The 14,642-nt window shown below is 44.7% G+C and overlaps 1 protein-coding gene across 4 annotated transcripts in view; it reads left to right on the plus strand.

Moving 5' to 3' along the window:
* ttc28 (tetratricopeptide repeat domain 28) overlaps positions 1-14,642 on the plus strand; it is a 764,757-nt gene that overhangs the window by 720,786 nt on the left and 29,329 nt on the right. For all 4 annotated transcript variants that reach the window (XM_078227381.1, XM_078227383.1, XM_078227382.1 and 1 more), the window contains exon 19: positions 7,619-7,695. In XM_078227381.1, the coding sequence (XP_078083507.1) occupies positions 7,619-7,695 (77 nt within the window). The remainder of the gene's footprint in view (positions 1-7,618; positions 7,696-14,642) is intronic.

The raw sequence follows: 14,642 nt of genomic DNA on the forward strand, positions 1-14,642 counted from the left end.
TGGAGTCATTACGCTGCCAGTGCCATTACACGTTGAGAAATGCATTGAGCCGTCTCGTACTGTGACATTCCTTCCCTGCATTACATTTGCTTTTAAAAAGTGCTTTAATTTAAAAAGAAACATATATGTAACGCAGCTTTGCATTTGCATCGGTGAGGATTCCTTGGAGGTCACAGTGCAAGTAATAATGAGTTGTCTGTAGAGATCTCAGAATGCAGCGTTACGAATGCCTTTGGGAATGTCTGCAAAAATATATTGCTATTAATATATTATTTTACAGAAATATGTATATAACTTCTGATTGTGTATTAGAAGTGTGCACTGTCAGTGTAACAGGGCTGACAGGTTATCAAACAATCTGGAAATCAGTCTCTCACTCTTATAGTCGAATGGGACTGGAAGATTGAAATATCTCATCCACGCCTCAAGGTAGAAAGAAAGGAAACTGGTGGAACAAAAAAGATAGATGACAAAAACAAGTGGGCTGCTCTTATACACATTGCTGTGTTTAACTTATCGGCCTGCCTGATGGCATGCCCACATTTATATAAATTGCAGTGTTTATTTCAGCTTGTCTTATACATATTCATCACCACATTATCGATCGTCATTGATAGACTGTGCAGCACTGTTTCTTTATTGTCATGTCGTTATTACTATATTTGTATATAATGTTGCATTCTTGTGTGGTGCCATGTTTATATGTTGCTGTAACTCTGTTGCTGTGTTTATATACAAATTGCTCTGTTTCTACTGTCATCTTCTTACTTACCCCATCATTTATATATGGATTAAATATATATGTACATGTGTGTGTGTGTGTATATACAGTAAGAAGTCTCACAACACCAGTTTAAAGTCCAACAGGTTTATTTGATAGCACAAGCTTTCGGAGCACTGCCCCTTCATCAGGTGAGTGGGAGTTGTGTTCACAAACAGGGCATATATAGACACAAACTCAATTTACAAGATAATGGTTGGAATGCGAGCCTTTACAGGTAATCAAGTCTTAAAGGTACAGACAATGTGAGTGGAGAGAGGGTTAAGCACAGGTTAAAGAGATGTGTATTGTCTCCAGCCAGGACAGTTAGTGAGATTTTGCAAGCGCAGGCAAGTTGTAGGGGTTACAGATAGTGTGACATAAAATCCAAGATCCTGGTTTAGGCCGTCCTCATGTGTGCGGAACTTGGCTATCAGTTTCTGCTCAGCGATTCTGTGTTGTCATGTGTCGTGAAGGCCGCCTTGGAGAATGTTTATCCGAAGATCAGAGGCTGAATGCCCGTGACTGCTGAAGTGTTCCCCAACAGGAAGAGAACACCATCCACCAGGTACACGGTACATACTCTTGGGACTCGGTCAGCGTTATCCACCTGATATGCTGCAGGAAAGGATGTCCTGAGGCATGCTACATTGGGGAGACCATGCAGACGCTACGACAACGGATGAATGAACACCGCTCGACAATCACCAGGCAGGAGTGTTCCCTTCCTTTTGGGGAACACTTCAGCAACCACGGACATTCAGCCTCTGATCTTCGGGTAAGCGTTCTCCAAGGCAGCCTTCACGACACGCAGAGTCGCTGAGCAGAGACTGATAGCCAAATTCCGCACACATGAGGACAGCCTCAACCGGGATCTTGGGTTCATATCACACTATCTGTAACCCCCACGACTTGCCTGCGCTTGCAAAATCTCACTAACTGTCCTGGCTGGAGACAATACACATCTCTTTAACCTGTGCTTAACCCCCTCTCCACTCACATTGTCTGTACCTTTAAGACTTGATTACCTGTAAAGACTCGCATTCCAACCATTATCTTGTAAATTGAGTCTGTGTCTATGTATGCCCTGTTTGTGAACACGACTCCCACTCACCTGATGAAGGAGCAGTGCTCCGAAAGCTTGTGCTATCAAATAAACCTGTTGGACTTGAAACTGGTGTTGTGAGACTTCTTACTGTGTTTACCCCAGTCCAACGCCGACATCTCCACATCATGTGTATATACATTCATACACATGCATTGACATGTACAATATTCACCAATGTTATAGCACTACCTTCCTCACTGCCACACAGATTGAATCTCTCAAAATTTGATATTTATTACAATTACTTCTCAACTTTAGCAAGCAATCCTTCCATTTCAATCGACATTTGAAATATATCACCATAATACTGCACCTCACAAAGCTCTGCGTTCCTTAACCAACGTCCTGTAAGGAATGCCATGAAGGATTGCAAGCCCGCAGATCTGAATACAGAGAAGTTGAACTCTTGTTTAGATGCAAAATAACTTGTAAATGCTGTGGGCACTTCGGTTAGAGTCTGAAACAGATGAGCACACTTCAGTGTTCAGTGTTCCCTGACCAAACAACAATTAAATTCTGAATGCACTGAGGCTCCAGTTAGTTACCTAAATGAAGTTTGTGGTCTATTTAAAGGGTGTAGTTGCCCTTTAGCAGAGTAATACAATTCGCAGTGCATGATATAGCATTCCGGTTATCTTAAAACAGTATATCATACTCTGAGCCGATATTCTATATGTTTATCCAGGTATTTTTAATGGGTATTTATAAATAATGTCACAAAACCTTTTCAGTCCCACCAGCGGCAGGAATCATGGTAGGCGGGGCCCAAAATTTAGCGTGATGGCAGAATGTTACGGCTGTTCACGGCAGTGGGATTTTCCCATCCTGCTGCAGAGATTTGACTGGGCACGAATTCTCCAACTTCGCTGCAGCAGGATCGTGACGTGAACCGCCGGTAAGGTCGCGCCCTCTGTTCCGTCGGTGGGAAATTAGTTTGGAATTCCATTCTCCTGATTGTGGGTTGAAGGTGGCTTGGGATTCCTCCTGATCTGTGGCAGGAATCATATTTATATCTCATGAATGCTCATTAAAGGGCAAACTCGCTGGAATTTCATTCCCCCTCCAGCTGATTTTTAGAACGGTCTGTTTCCAGTCGGTGTATAAATGACATCTACCCGACAAACTTCACATCGAGGTACAAAGAACCTGCTCTCGCCTACCTTTAAGAGTGGCACTGTAAAATTTCAGGTGCTTGTATCATAAGCTGCACCAGGGCTGGACAGGGGAAGCGGGGGAGAATGTCTGGGGATGGGGGAGTGTCTGGGAAGGGAGGGGAATGTCTTAGCAGGCAGGGTTTGTGGTATCGACAGTGGGATTCTGAGGGGATGACCCAGTACTGGTGGTAGAAGGGAATAGTCACTGTCAGAGGCGGAAGTGGGATGCAGTAGGGGGCAGGTCCATGGTGCGAGTCTGCTAAGTGAAGGTCTCATCAGGGGGGTTACAGAGGGGGACAAGACAGGTGGCTCGGATAATGGCTGCGGGCAGGGTCAAGAGGTCTTAAAGCGCATCAAGGTAGATAAATCCCCGGGACCTGATGAAGGGCGGCATGGTAGCACAGTGGTTAGCACTGCTGCTTCACAGCTCCAGGGTCCCGGGTTCGATTCCCGGCTCGGGTCACTGTCTGTGTGGAGTTTGCACATTCTCCTCGTATCTGCGTGGGTTTCCTCCGGGTGCTCCGGTTTCCTCCCACAGTCCAAAGATGTGCGGGTTAGGTTGATTGGCCAGGTTAAAAATTGCCCCTTAGAGTCCTGGGATGTGTAGGTTAGAGGGATTAGCGGGTAAATATGTGGGGGTAGGGCCTGGGTGGGATTGTGGTCGGTGCAGACTCGATGGGCCGAATGGCCTCCTTCTGCACTGTAGGGTTTCTATGATTTCTATGATTCTATGAAGAATATCCCAGGACTTTGTCTAAATTAAACTCCATCTGCCATTCGTCAGCCCATTGGCCCAATTCATAGAAATCATAGAAACCCTACAGTGCAGAAGGAGGCCATTCGGCCCATCGAGTCTGCACCGACCACAATCCCACCCAGGCCCTACCCCCACATATTTACCCGCTAATCCCTCTAACCTACGCATCTCATGACTCTAAGGGGCAATTTTTAACCTGGCCAATCAACCTAACCCGCACATCTTTGGATTAAATTTAATTGAGTTTTTTGAAGGGGTAACCAAGAAGGTAGATGAGGGCAGTGCAGTTGATGTTGTCTACATGGACTTTAGCAAGGCCTTTGACAAGGTACCACATGGTAGGTTGTTACATAAAGTTAAATCTCACGGGATCCAGGGTGAGGTATCTAAATGGATACAAAATTGGCTTCTTAACAGAAGGTGGTTGTAGAGAATTGTTTTTCAAACTGGAGGCCTGTGACCAGCGGTGTGCCTCAGGGATCAGTGTTGGGCCCACTGTTATTTTTCATTTATGTTAATGATTTGGATGAAAATATAGGGGGCATGGTTAGTAAGTTTGCAGATGACACCAAGATTGGTGGCATAGTGGACAGTGAAGAAAGTTATCTCCAATTGCAACGGGATCTTGATCAATTGGGCCAATGGGCTGACGAATGGCAGATGGAGTTTAATTTAGACAAATGCGACGTAATGCATTTTGGTAGATTGAACCAGGGCAAGACTTACTCAGTTAATGGTAGAGCGTTGGGGAGAGTTACAGAACAAAGAGATCTAGGGGTACAGGTTCATAGCTCCTTGAAAGTGGAGTCACAGGTGGACAGAGTGGTGAAGAAGGCATTCGGCATTCTTGGTTTCATCGGTCAGAACATTGAATACAGGAGTTGGGACGTCTTGTTGAAGTTGTACAAGACATTGGTAAGGCCACACTTGGAATACTGTGTGCAATTCTGATCACCCTATTATAGAAAGGATATTATTAAACTAGAAAGAGCGCAGAAAAGATTTACTAGGATGCTACCGGGACTTGATGGATTGAGTTATAAGGAGAGGCTGAATAGACTGGGACTTTTTTCTCTGGAGCGTAGGAGGCTGAGGGGTGACCTTATAGAGGTCTATAAAATAATGAGGGGCATAGACAAGGTAGATAGTCAATATCTTTTCCCAAAGATAGGGGAGTCTAAAACTAGAGGGCATAGGTTTAAGAGGAGAGATACAGAAGTGTCCAGAGGGGCAATTTTGTTCACACAGAGGGTGGTGAGTGTCTGGAACAAGCTGCCAGAGGTAGTAGTAGGGGTGGGTTACAATTTTATCTTTTAAAAAGCATTTAGATAGTTACATGGGTACGATGGGTATAGAGGGATATGGGCCACATGCGGGCAATTGGGATTAGCTTAGGGGTTTTAAAAAAAAAGGGTGGCATGGACAAGTTGGGCCGAAGGGCCTGTTTCCATGCTGTAAATCTCTATGACTCTATAAGATGGAAATGGGGGTGGGAACGGGTGTCGGATCTGAGGGGATGGAAGGCATGTGGAGGTGGGACGAATGGGATCAAAGGTTATGGGGAGAAAGCAGGATTAGGCTATTGAGTTGGATGATCAGCCATGATCGTGATGAATGGCAGAGCAGTCTTGAAGGGCCAAATGGCCTCCTCCTGCTCCTATCTTCTATGTTTCTATATGGGGTCCAGGGCAATGGTGGGAGGTTCAGGGTTGGCGGAAAGGAGAGGAATGGTGATATCCGCTGGGTCTATGGCGGGTGGAAAGTTGGTGGATGATAGGGGGAGGTGGTGCAGCATGTCTGAAAAGATTTGCGCACCATTTTCTCAAGACGGTTCTTGCACTGAGCGTGTGAATCCTTGATGTGAGAGAGGGATCTTTTTGGGTGGGTGGAGTTCAAAGTTAGCATAAGTGGCCAACGAAAGGGTCACTCTAATAATTAGAAGGCAACTGGGTGTTGAAGATGCTCAGTTGTGCGCTCCTCTCGGTGGTGAAGCATGCATTGCAGTCGGTTTGTTCCATGATGTGTCTCATAACATTGAAATCCCAGCAAGGTCTGGAGCTGCTGTTCATTCTGTGCCATCAGCTGTATTTAGAGGCATGGGAGAGAGGGAGGTGGATGCCTCCTGGGGGAATGGTTGATGAAGGGCAGCTGACTCATGACTCTAGACCTCAGTTCTCCCAGGATGAGATCATGCGGTTAGTCTTTCTCTGCTGCCAAAGCAATGGTCTCTCTCTAGAGTGTCAATGGTGGTGGAGACAAGCAAGAAGGTGTCCAAGTGAGGCTTCTTGCTCTCATCCTTCTTGTCAAAGAGTGATGTGTCCATACTTATTCATGTATGAACAGGAAGGACCTGAAAGGGTGGGGTGGGGATGCCATGCCTCGATAGAGTCCAGCTGAAGGGCTTAGCATTGGCCTGCTGGCTTTGAGATGGAGGGAAATCTGTAAAGGACATGCTTACTGAATGCATCAGTTCAATTCATTCACACCTCCACTGAGGCACTGATGATGCAAGCTGCAGCCTGCTTTGGTGATGGCTCTGATTGAAATGAGGAGATGGAGGGCCTGTCGCCGGTTCGCCCAGTGTCATGAGGAACAAGGGCCTGAGCAGAAAGGTCATTATAAGGTTAAGAAGCTGGTGAATTGAATGGTGAGCATTTGCTTATCTGTGGATGTATCTCCAGCGAGGCTTTTATCAGAGATGTGCCATAGGCAATGCCAGTGGCACCGTTGTACGTTCCAGGATGTGGTTGTTCACACCTGCCGGCTTCTCCACTACGAGCTGTGGCCACAAGGAATCTGGTGGAGTAATGTGGTGTTCCTGCCCTGCAATGTGTGAAGGTGCTTCTCGATGCCCTTTAAACATGGTGCCAGGACCTTCGACCCCATGAGGTAATGGCGAGATGGGTGACTTCCTGCCCCACCCACCCCAAAGTTGCTAACCTCCTTGCGGCTGCATATTTAAGAAGCAAAAGATTGTGGATATTCACCCACCCTGCTGCCCAGTGGGGATCACGTCAACATTCCTACGCACCACTGCACATAGTCCCCAGAACGGAAAATTCCACCCGTCAGGTCATGCATGATTGTATATTTTCATGATCTGTGCATATGTGTGTCTGTATATGTCACTATGCTTATAGATTATATTTAAGTATGTTACCATGTGGTAGTATGACAGCTAGGTAGATATTAGCAAATCCCCTGCTTGTGGTAAGTCATTGACAATGCAGGAGAGGAACATTATACCATGTAAAACGCAAGGTTTTATTATGTGTAGGCATACACCCCTTCAAGACGATAATATCAAGTGAATATTACTTCAACACAGAAGAGTTCATTTGGAGGTTAATTGCTCCTCAAGACTGAAGATTGGAAGCCTGGTTTTGTTTCAAGGAAAGTCAGTTAAGGATCTGAAGACCTGTGGCTCTGCAACGCTTGTTCCTGGGGAGAGTTTTTCCAATTCGTGCAAATGAATGCCTTGATGTGACGTAAAATGTTGTGACATGTGAACTATGGGATAGATGCACAAGTTTTGAGTGTTATAATGTTATATAATCACACGTGTTTATATGTGTAGCTGTGCCTGGATGTATTTTGGCGTTTAAAATATGTCCTTGAGTTTATATAAATCAATGGGTGGAATTTTTACCGCCTCGCTCATTCCCAAAACCGTAAAATTCCGCCCGAGGTCAACGGACCTTTCCATGGTCCGCCTCTTGCCTGTTTCCCGTGGTGGGCGGGATGGTAAAATTCCGGCCATTGTCTTTATGTAATCTGTTGTTGTGTCGATACAGGATATTCATGTATTTATATGTAACGCTGTATTTCTCATTTTAAAGGGTTGCCCCATGCTGCGTTGCAAGCTCTCTGCAAACTTATCACAGCCTCAGAGACAGGAGAACAGCTGATTAATCGGGTGAGAACACACTTTGCTCTTCAGTACAGCAAGTAGGTTGTGACGCTGCGCTCCATGTCATGTTATTTCAGCTCTTTTGGACAAATTTGGACTTGTGCTGTGGAGGGGGAGGCAACGGCCTTGTTGTATTATCGCTAGACTATTAATCCAGAAACTCAGCTAATGTTCTGGAGACCCGGGTTTGAATCCCGCCCACGGCAGATGGTGGAATTTGTATACAATTTTTAAAAATTTTAGAATTAAGAATCTACTGATGACCATGAAACCATTGTCGATTGTCGGAAAAACCCATCTGGTTCACTAATGTCCTTTAGGGAAGGAAATCTGCTGTCTTTACCCAGTCTGGCCTCCAGAGCCACAGCAACGTGGTTGACTCCCAACTGCCCTCCAAGGGCAACTGGGGGATGGACATTAAATGCTGGCCAGTTAGTGATGCCCATGTCCCACAAATGAATGAAAAAAAGATTCTAATTATTTCCTGCTATTTAAATAGACGACCTCATGAATACGCTGTTTGGGAAGGGGCTGACATGATGGGGATTAAGTGGCTATCAATCTGATTTATTTTCATTCTCAGAATAAGAGATTGACTTTTGATAATATAAATCTGAAACTTGTCATCGAAGAGTAGAAATTAGAATATGATGGACATGGTGAGAAGCTTTACGAGCAGAGAAGTAGCCTGGTGGCTTTGCTAAAAGGTTAAGCTACTGTAGTCCCAGATGACCACAGGTTGCTCTCCCCTTTGAGGGGGGAGTGCTGACTGGTGGCGAATTAACCTGAGGATTGCCACACCTCGGGTGAAGGGCAAGGTTGAGAAGGCGGGGCCTTCATGAATAACCTCAGCCAGTGCGGGAATTGAATCCGCGCTGTTGGCGTCGCTCTGCATCACGAACCAGCTGTCCAACCAACTGAGCTACCCAACAACTCCCCCCCTCTTCCCCCCCCCCCCCCCCCCCCCACCCAGCCCCACCTTGATATTAGAATACTGGATGACCCTGGGAGATGTGGGTCCAATTCCTAGCCTCAATAGCTTTGACCCTGGAGCCTCAGAACAGAAGAGCTGGATTGGTGTCAAGAACCATCTCATCACTGGCCCTGGGAGAGGTTGGGGGGCGGGGGAGGGGGGGGGGGGGCAGTAATGGGAAGGGAGAATATTGCTTAAAATATTAAAGAGACTACCAGAACAATGTGGGATAACCAGGAAACGACATCAGTTAAAAATCCGTTACACTCTTACAGCTGAAGAGAATGTAATGTATTGGAGAACACAGGAAAAGTAAGGAAAGATTTTCCTTCAAATGAGGTGACGACAGAGTGGAGAGCTCGTTAAGCATCCTGGCAAAGTGCCACAGGAGCCCGTAACCTCTAAACAATGTAGCACTCCAAGATGAGTCTCTTACAGCAAAATCACTAAACCGGTAAACTGTTGGATCCGTCCTGTAATGTGCCGATCCTGTTTAATGATGCATGGTCCACGCTCTGCAGATACTCACACTGAATAGGTCTCTACCCTCCACCAAGAGCTTACAGATCACATGTTTAATTTACTTAAACCTTACACTTGATTTCACAGCCAAAGCAAAATAGCAGCAAACAGAAGTAAATTGACTTCAAATTTGCCAAAATTAACTACAAAAAGTTACCTTTTATAAATGAAAATAAATGTTGTCTTTTTTTTATTAATTCTGATAATTTCCTTTAGCCTGATTTAAATAAATTGTAATCGTGGAATCCCTGCAGTGCAGAAGGAGGCCATTTGGCCCATTGGGTCTGCTATCTTACATAGGCCCTTTCCCCCTCCCTATTCTAGTAATCCCACACATTCACCATGGTGAATGCATCTAACCTACATCTTGGGACACTAAGAACCAATTTAAAAGTCACAGGGTCTGATCCAAAGAGCTGTGGTTGTTTGTAAATATTAATTGCAAGACATTTTGTAAGGATGGGGAATAGTGGGAATGGAGTACAACGGTCAAAGTAATCTGTTTCAGACAACCTCTAGGATTGGGCTTTTCCTGACACTTTCTGGATGAGTCCACGAGAACAACACGCAAATGCAGCAACATTGAGCTTTTAAAACAAAGAAAAGTGCAGCACAGGAACAGGCCCTTTGGCCCTCATGATGCCTTAACTAAGCTTAAAAAAAAACCTTCTGCCCTTACTCAGTCCATATCCCTCTATTCCCTCCCTATTCATGTACTCATCCAGATGCCTCTTAAATATTACTAATGTGCCTGTTTCCACTACCTCCTCTGGCAGCGCGTTCCAGGCACCCACCACTCTCTGCATGAAAAACTTCCCCGCACATCTCCCTTAAACTTTCCCCCTCTCGTAGAGTCATCAAAGAACAAAGAACAAAGAAAATTACAGCACAGGAACAGAGGTTTACAGCATGGAAACAGGCCCTTTGGCCCAACTTGTCCATGCCGCCCTTTTTTTTTTAAACCATTAAGCTAGTACCAATTGCCCGCATTTGGCCCATATCTCTCGATACCCATCTTACTCATGTAACAGTCTAAACGCTTTTTGAAAGACAAAATTGTACCCGACTCTACTAATATCTTTGGCAGCTTGGTCAAGACACTCACCATCCTCTGTGTGAAACAATTGTCTCTCAGGACCCTTTTGTATCTCTCCCCTCTCACCTTAAACCTATGCCCTCTAGTTTTAGAATCCCCTACCTTTGGGAAAAGATGTTGACTATCTAACTGATCTATGCCCCTCATTATTTTATAGACTTCTATAAGGTCACCCCTAAGTCTCCTACGCTCCAGGGAGAAAAGTCCCAGTCTATCTATGGCTAGGTTACAACTCAAACCATCAAGTCCCGGTAGCATCCTAGTAAATCTTTTCTGCACTCTTTCTAGTTTAATAATATGCTTTCTATAATAGGATGACCAGAACTGTACACAGCATCTCACTTTGAACCTGTACCCCCTTGTAATTGACATTTCGACCCTGGGAAAAAGCCTCTGACTAACCACCCTGTCAATGCTTCTCATAATTTTGTAGACCTCGATCAGGTTTCCACTCAGCCTTCACCTTTCCAGTGAAAACAACCCTGGCTTATTCAACCTCTCCTCATAGTCAACACATTTTTAAAGGACTGAATTAGAGGCTCCGCCCCTCTAGAGAGTCAGATGGATACAGCAGCCTCTTTAAAACACTGTGGCCAGAATCTTACCAGCATGCCCGCCCCGATTCTGGGGGCGGCATTCTGGAGATTCTGGAGAACGGCATTCTCCGTTGCCCTCGGGCAGGATTGTGCGAAACTCGGGCGGACGTGCTGGTAAAAGTCCGCCCTGTGTGTAATGAAAGGATTGCAAAAAGGCATCCTTGAACACGTTACACTCTGAATTCAAGTTCACTGATCCTGTTGGAGCAGAAAGCGTTGTAAATACCTTTGTCTGCTGCAGAATCCAAAGGTATGAGTGGTGACTTTGCTTGAGTTTTTACTTAAACTACCGTCAACAGCAAATACTTTTTGAATTCTGATTTAATCTCTCCAGCACTTAAAGTAGTTAAGTCCAAATTCACAAGTATGTTTAATGAAATTGAAGCTCAAAGGACCCAGTGCATACTTTGAGTGAAATGTTCAATTTTTTGACTTTGGGATCGGACTTTGCAAACATTTAAAATATGCAGGTGGGATATGGATGTGGAAGTCCCACCCCCATTTCTGACATTCAATTTTTACCTTCAGAGGGCGGGGTCGGGGCATGATTCACACAGGCGGGAAATCTGAACTCAACAGGGCCATTTGAATTTAGTGTTGAGTTCAAACAGACTCAATTTTGGCTGATTCAAGCACCTTAACCTGCTGCGTGGGAGTCGTACATTTATGAAATAGACATACACACTCTTGAAGTGCAGATAAAGTCTGTTTAATTGTCAAGATCTGAAGTTTTTTTTAAATTCCTCTGCTTCTAAAACATAGAAAATACATGATGAATCTGTCAGTGAGAGTTTAAAAACCCCTTTGGACTGCTTTGTTTAACAGGTCATCTGGTGTAGGTTACAAAAAGGATTACCATTTGTTCATGCAGTTTCAGTAGCAATCTATGTGAAAATTTTCCAGTGGCTGCTATTATGGCATTATGAACGTTTGATTGGATTTCAAAAGCTCTAATTATCTCAGCATGGGGTTCTGAGTATACAGTATGACTGCCAGTTTAAAGAAACTATTAAAGGTTAGCTGCCCTTGATGTGGAATCTGAATATAAGTTTGTTTTTATAAGTGATTAACCACTTGAGATTTATAAACTTTGAATGGATTTCATAAATGGGAGCTTTTTTCACTATCAAGTGTCTATAAGTGAAAGCTGGGTGGCACAGTGGGTTAGCACTGTTGCTTCACAGCACCAGGAACTGGGGTTCAATTCCAGCCTCAGATGACTGTGTGAAGTTTGTACGTTCTCCCCGTGTCTGTGTGGGTTTCCCTCCGGGTGCTCTGGTTTCCTCCCACAGTCCAAAGATGTGCAGTTTGGGTTGATTGGTCATGCTAAATTGCCCCTTAATGTCAGGAGGACTAGTGGGGTAAATACATAGGGTTACGGGGATAGGACATGGGTGGGATTTGTGTCGGTGCAGGCCAAACGGCCTCGATTCTATGATCTAGATTGTTAGAATTTTGTTTTCATCCCCGCAATGCTCCTGAGGTCTGCACATGGCGGATACTGGGTGAGCGGCTATGGAGGGGCCACTGGGGTAATGACTGGGTAGAGGGTGACGATTAGAGAACCTAAAAGCTTCTAAAGCAAATTGACAATGTCCCAGAGAACCAAGGTAGGCCATCTAATCACTCCACCTCGCACTTGTCTGCTCCTGTGGCTGCCTAGGGTTGGCAAGTCTGATCCCATCCCACCTCCCCTACCGAAGAGTGAAAATTGGGTCTAAGCGAACTCTTTTAGACCTGAGGCAGATCTGCTGAGATGAGATCTGCTGACTTGAACTATCTGCTCGGTAGTGAGAAACCTTCATCTCTGGTCTCTGTGTAGGCAGCTAGATGGGGCACCAGGGAGAGGAAAATTAGGTAAGGAACCTTTTCCTCATCACTATCCAGTAAGACCTGAGCGAAAGTCTGCATCGAGGAACTTCAGGTGAGGGCAGTATTAAATTCAGCCTCGACAACTCTCACGAGTGTTGGCTTCCAGCCGGCACACTCTATCCAGACACCCACCTTTTGGGAAGTTCTCAAGGGATGAGAATGAAAGAAAGATGGACAAAGTTGTACACATCTATGGGGCAGCTTTAGAGAGCGCCAGTGAAGTTGAACTGCCTTTGTCAAGAGCCGTTTGTAGCATGAAGCTCCTTCAAAGAGCAATTTCACACGAATGGGTTCGAAAAGTGAGAGGAAATCCTGAACACATTAAATTTGTCAAGTTCCTTGATTTCACAGAAACAGGAATTCCTTGTAAACACTATCTGTTGCAGAATTCCGAAGAATTGGATATCAGTAAATCAACAGCATTGCTAAATCTCCTTGCTAATAATTAAGAATATTACTCAATAACTTATCTCATTTTAAAAGAATAGAATCGTTCTAACATCTAAATAGTAACAAATGTATAAAAAGTACTTTATAGTGCTGTTGACAGAGTGCTAACTTTACGTTACTCATGGCAAGGATTGCATTTGGGGCAGCAAGGTGGCACTGTGCTTCGCTCTACTTCAAGCATGAACCTCGGTGACGAATACTGGCAGGCTGTTTGAAGCAGCCCCTCCATGTCCTCAAAATCTGCACATGTACACTTCCAACATTATTGGATAATGATTAGTAAGGGATTAATTTTTGGCAATTCTGAATTGCTTCAGGGAGCTGTGAACGCTTCATAGATTATTCTATGAAGGAGTAAAAAATAATATAATGCTCCTGGAATTAAGGGGGTTACAAGGACACTGGAACAAGTTACTGGATGAAATACAAGACTATATCACAATCATTCCCTGATGTTCTGGTGAAATTCAATAGTGTGCCTAGGCAACTGAATTCTGTCCTACATCATAGAATCCTACAATGCAGAAGGAGGCCATTTGGCCCATCGAGGCTGCACTGACCACAATCCCACCCAGGCCCTATCCCCATAACCCCATGCATTTACCCTAGCTCGTCCCCCTGACACTAAGGGGCAATTTAGCATGGCCAACTCACCTAGCCCACACATCTTTGGACTGTGGGAGGAAACCGGAGCACCCGGAGGAAGTCCATGCAGACAAGGGGAGAGTGTACAAACTCCACACAGACAGTGGCCCAAGCCGGGAATAGAACCCAGGACCCTGGCGCTATGAGGACCACTGTGCCGCCCTGCCACCGTTCCTAATCTCAGTGAGCTAGCTTCAGAGGATTGCTCTTGAACATGGGGTCACGTGGAGGTGGGAACAAGCCGCATTTTTGTCTCTTCATCTCCAAAGAGCAAACCGTCCACACAGGATTCTGAAGGGAAACACAATTGAGATAACGAACTAATGGAGGGACTCCATTTAAGATGCAATGGCTGAACTAAATACCTGCAAATATATAGTTGGTGAGAGTTAAACCTGGAAACTATGCTGTGCAATGTTGTTCGAACATAAAATAATTTGATATAAATACATTAACCAGTTAATATAATAATTAAAATAGTGGACAGAAAAACTTGATATGAATATATTAACCATTCATAAGCTAATGTACCAAAATGTAATTTTCAAACTGCCATTTAATGATCTGTAAGTGTTACCACCAGGTATAAATTAATAGAACCATGTAGTGATTGTTAAAAGTTCCGACATCCCTTCAAAAGTACACAATTCGATTTTTGTGTTGTCTCTTTTCACCCTTGTCCCTCGTTCTTTTGGTTAAGCGGATGTGCTGAGATATTCCAAACGGGTTATGACGGAGTGTGGTCAAATACAAGTCTTCCTCATGGAATTGAGAGGGGAGGGAGTGAGGGGAGGGAGAG

Source organism: Mustelus asterias, chromosome 13 (assembly GCF_964213995.1).
Source record: "Mustelus asterias chromosome 13, sMusAst1.hap1.1, whole genome shotgun sequence".
Lineage (NCBI taxonomy): Eukaryota > Metazoa > Chordata > Chondrichthyes > Carcharhiniformes > Triakidae > Mustelus > Mustelus asterias.